Source organism: Lasiodiplodia theobromae (genome assembly GCF_012971845.1).
Source record: "Lasiodiplodia theobromae strain AM2As chromosome Unknown scaffold_2, whole genome shotgun sequence".
In the NCBI taxonomy this organism is placed as follows: domain Eukaryota; kingdom Fungi; phylum Ascomycota; class Dothideomycetes; order Botryosphaeriales; family Botryosphaeriaceae; genus Lasiodiplodia; species Lasiodiplodia theobromae.
Genome location: NW_023336495.1, coordinates 836,487 through 840,958, shown reverse-complemented (window position 1 = coordinate 840,958; position 4,472 = coordinate 836,487). Strand labels below are relative to the sequence as shown.

General features: G+C 54.4%; 1 protein-coding gene across 1 annotated transcript; it reads left to right on the top strand.

Moving 5' to 3' along the window:
* Positions 1-2,762: 2,762 nt before the first annotated feature.
* On the top strand, positions 2,763-3,923 carry LTHEOB_786 (Calcium homeostasis protein; the record flags this gene model as incomplete). Its single annotated transcript, XM_035517272.1, has 5 exons — positions 2,763-2,795; positions 2,856-3,019; positions 3,075-3,221; positions 3,275-3,366; positions 3,415-3,923. The coding sequence occupies 5 exons, from the start codon at positions 2,763-2,765 to the stop codon at positions 3,921-3,923; spliced, it is 945 nt and encodes a 314-aa protein (XP_035369545.1).
* Between the last annotated feature and the right edge of the window lie 549 nt (positions 3,924-4,472).

The following is a 4,472-nucleotide window of genomic DNA, read 5'->3' as shown; positions in this document are numbered from 1 at the left end:
ATGGCTTGGTGGCGGTTTTGTATCACAAGGAGTTTTAAAAGCTTCAAGCCATAATTGCTTTGATTGAGAATGATATTGGCATGTGACATGGTAAACTTTCTAGAAATAGATGTAGAAGTCAGGCATATACAGTCTAATAGCTTTGATTACATGTACAAGTCGAGTGGAAATAAAATCACAAAAGGGTATCGCTTTGATAACTTACAGTAATACGAAAGAAAGGATAAGGGCTTTTATTACGTGGCGGATCTATATGATAAGACCACTTGCATTTGAGGTTGATGTCTTTAAGTGATGTAAGGTTCCGGTACCTCTATTTAGATGATAGCCTGAACTATAAGTTTTACATCTCTTAGCTTATGTGTCTTTGGTTTTCATCCCTTCGTTATGTACCAAGTTGAATCCGTGACTCCTTGTCTATAAAGCCATATCAGTATTCGAGAAGTCCCTTGAAGGTACAGGCGATAGATAAAGTTCACTCTCGACTTATCCAATGTCATTGTCATAGATTCCAAAAAGTAGTAAGATCCGTCCGCCACTGTAGGAAGAGGTTAGTTAGATTCTCACTGGATCAAAGCAGTGACCCTCGACAACTCTCGCCTGACCACTCGTCGTCGGCACCATTCCCTCAGTCTCGCCGTCTCTTCGGCGGTTCATGGCCCACGCGACCCAACGCACGAGCCGCGTTCGAGAAATCCCTCCACTAAGTCCGCACTAAAAGTGTGCGCAAAGCGATAAGAATCAAAGCTCTGTACGGGCAAAAAGAATTCTGTCGTTCTTTGCGCCGAATTGTCATGCATCGAGCCGTTCCGTTTCATCGGGCCGTCGCGCACGGGCCACTATAGGCCCCGATCAACTCCACCATCACCAAAAAAATCTTCCACGCCAACAAACAAGACTAAAACCAAATTGCAGCACTCCGTCACGAGAGCAAAAGAGAAATTCCGTCGCCGGGAATTGAACCCGGGCCTTGCCGGCACTTGCAAGTGAGAGAACTCTCGAATTGAGAGCGGCAAATCCTAGCCACTAGACCACAACGGAGATTGATGAAGGCTGAATGGTGGCTTTTCTTTATGACTCTTTGGCAAATGCACGTTGGTCTCCAGCTGAGACCATGACATCATGGCGTGCTTTGGATAGGAATGTTGTCTGGACGCCCTTGAGCCAAGCTCTGTGGAAAAGCAGTGATTGAACACCAGTAAAGAAGGAACAGAAAAATCAAGAATAGTGAAGCAAGAAAAGGATGGTGCATGACATAGTGGTACAATCCTTACCGTCTATCCTACTACAGGCATGTATCCTTGCTCCAGGTATCTTAATGTAGATATGAGTCTGAGACATGTACAAAAACATGCCGACATTGGATTTTACCATTCAAGGAAGTGGGGTGCTACACTTCGGGTAAGCTTTCCAGAAGATGGAGTTATTTATCACCTGCTATGACGGGCTAGCACACACACCAATAGGGAGTGGCAAAAAGGAAAAAGATGGGAAGAGATATCAAATGAGAGGAAAATTAAGGGGCCCTGATTGGTTGGCTTATCCGGACAACAGGTTTGACGTAGCTTCCAAGAAAAACCTCGGCTCGCGGGAGAGAATGTGATGAATCGTACCAGAAAATGACGATGGCTAATATGCATGGCATAATCGAGCCCACGCCAGTGGACGGGATTCAGATATATGCAGGGGTCCCGGATATTTGCTGTGCCTCAGCGGCATGAAAGCACATCTGAGATGGTTGATAAGGGGACAGATGGACGCGGGCAGCTCGAAGGGGATGGGGATCAAAAAGGAAAATAATCGACGGCCTTGTGTAACGCAAGTCAGCAGGTCGGTGAGACGTTGGATTCCCGGCGCATGGTAAAATGCAGGATTCGTAAGGCTGGCGAACGGTCAATACCCGAGTGATTGGATGCGGTGTGATGAGGCGAGAGGGCGGCAGGCGCCGGGCAATCATGCCGTTGGGGGTGATACGGGCGGGAACGAAAACGGCTCGGGGTGGTTTGCTTTTGGGGCGGGGTGTCATGCAGTCGTGGGGCATGACAAATGACGACGAGAACTGGAGGGTCTTGATGGGAGTGGCTTGGCGTTGCAATAAGCTCCGTCCCGAGCGGCCAGTTGGGGAGGCGCAGCCTGGTTACACAGCGTGTCGAGAAGCGCCCAGCTGCACGGGAGGCCGCGACGAGGCTATGGCCCGCTGCATGTCATGAACACGCTGCACGCCTGCCCTGCAAGGTACCCGGCCACTGGCACCGGGTCGTGCGCCTTTGCAGCCCGCTGCATCAGCCGACCTGTCGCACACCAGCCATGTGAAAGCCCGCCATTCCGTCTCAGCCCATGCACGCAATCTGCGCCCACAAGCTGTCCGTCATGCCGCAGAAGAAGCAACGAGAGTCGCAGCGGCCGTCGAGCACCTGACTCCAGCGGGTCCGTCATATCATCCCGGGAAGACTGGTCCAAATTGGTGGTGCAGGATATTGCTGATCTCGCTGAGCTTGTCTGCGCTCTCTGGCACCGCGGACCGCACTGCCGGCGATGCTGCTTAACCGGCGTGATAAGATGACGGGGGGACGAGAGGTGTGTGTCGGCGGTGGGAGCTCCGGCAGAAAGTAGCAGGCGCGTCATGGGCTCAGCATGATATCACCGCCCGCGCTGCATGACTCGGGCATCCTTCATCCCACCTTGAGCCTCAACCCCTCATTCATATTGTCCCGCTGTCGACCTCCAATTGAGCCCCCACAACGCCCCGGAACCCCTTCAAAATGAGCGACATCAAGATTTACACCGTCGACGAGGTGCGCCCCGACTTTTGCGCCCCAAATCGCCCGCCGCGAGGCTGACAATGCCCCGTGCAGCCCTATCTCAAGATTGACTGCGGTCTGGGCGAAGGCCCCTTCTGGGAGGAGGCCACCAACACCCTGCGCTTCGTCGACGTGATCAAGCAGAAGCTCCACGCCATCGACCTGAACAAGGGCCCCGAGTCGCACAAAGTCCTCGCCGACCTCGACATCTCCATAGGGTGACGACCCCGCCCCACGACTCCTGCGACGCGGGGCTGATGCAGCTGGAGATAGGGTAACCGCCGACATCGAGGGCGACGACGACCACATTTTCTTCGGCGGCAAGCATGGCTACGGCATCCTCAGCCGTAGCACCGGCAAATACAAGTACATCAGGAAGTATTGGTCCGAGAAGGAGGTCGCCGACGGCAAGGAGAAGCTGTGCGTAGCTCCCAAAGGCTCAGGAGGCCGACGTAGCTGACCGCACCTGCCAGTTTCCGTGGGAACGATGGCGCCGTCGACGCCAGGGGCCGCTTCTTCGTAGGCACCATGAACGACCCGCTGGTCAAGAGCCCCGAGCCGGAAGGTGAGTAGTCGCCGTCCGGACCCTGCGCTAGCTGCTCACACCGCACAGGCACGCTCTTCCGCCTGGACCCTGATCTGACGCTGCATCGCGTGCTCGAGGACGTGCACATCCCAAACGGCATGAGCTGGAGCAATGACAACAAGACCATGTACTACACCGACTCACCTACCAAAAACGTCTTCGCCTTCGACTACGACATCGACACGGGCTCTTTTTCAAACAAGCGCGTCTTCTACCGTGTCGAAGAGGGCGAGCACGGGGTGCCTGACGGCCACGCTCAGGACACCGAGGGCTACCTGTGGATCGCCATCCACGGCGCCGGAAAGGTGCTGCGCGTGTCGCCACAGGGCAAGAAGGTGGCCGAGATCAGACTGCCCACCCGCTGCCCAACCTGCCCAGAGTTCGCCGGCGAGGACCTGTACATCACGAGCGCCGCCGAGGAAATGCCCGACCAGTTTCCCGAAAGCACTAAGCTGCACGGTAGCCTGTTCAAGGTCCACGTCGGAGTCAGGGGCGCCCCGTCGTATCGCTTCAAGTACAATGGTGAGAAGCCATAGACTGCCGCAGTGGGGCCCGGTATACGAGCAAAAACAAAGCATTAAAGTGAGGCGATCGCTGCAGGTCAGCAGAGCTAGCTGGCAGAAAGGGGTGTCAGACAAGTGTGGTGGATCAGCATGAAGACACTATTGCATTTCCACTTCCCAGTTTTTTTTTTACCGATTATTTGCATGCCCCAATAGACTAGGACGTGAGGTGCAGGAGCAAGCCCACATGCTTGCTGGCGCTGCGGATCAAGGTCACATTCGTCCCAAGCGCCCTATAACCTGAAGGAGCGCATGTACCATGCATGACGACTCAATCCGCATGAGCTGGCCCCTCCACCCCACCCCAGGCATCGATGACAATCCGATTTTCCCTAATCCATGCCCATTCGCGCGGCTGCCGCCGCAAAAAGCAAGGAAAAGAAAAAAAACCTCAACTGCATCTCCACAAGGCATCGGCAGGCTGCAGGGCAAAGGTGGGCTTGTTTTGGATGACTTCGGCCATTCGCTGCGCTGGCTTGTGCGCTGCTCACCCCTCCTTTTTTTACTCGCTGGTGAGCGGGG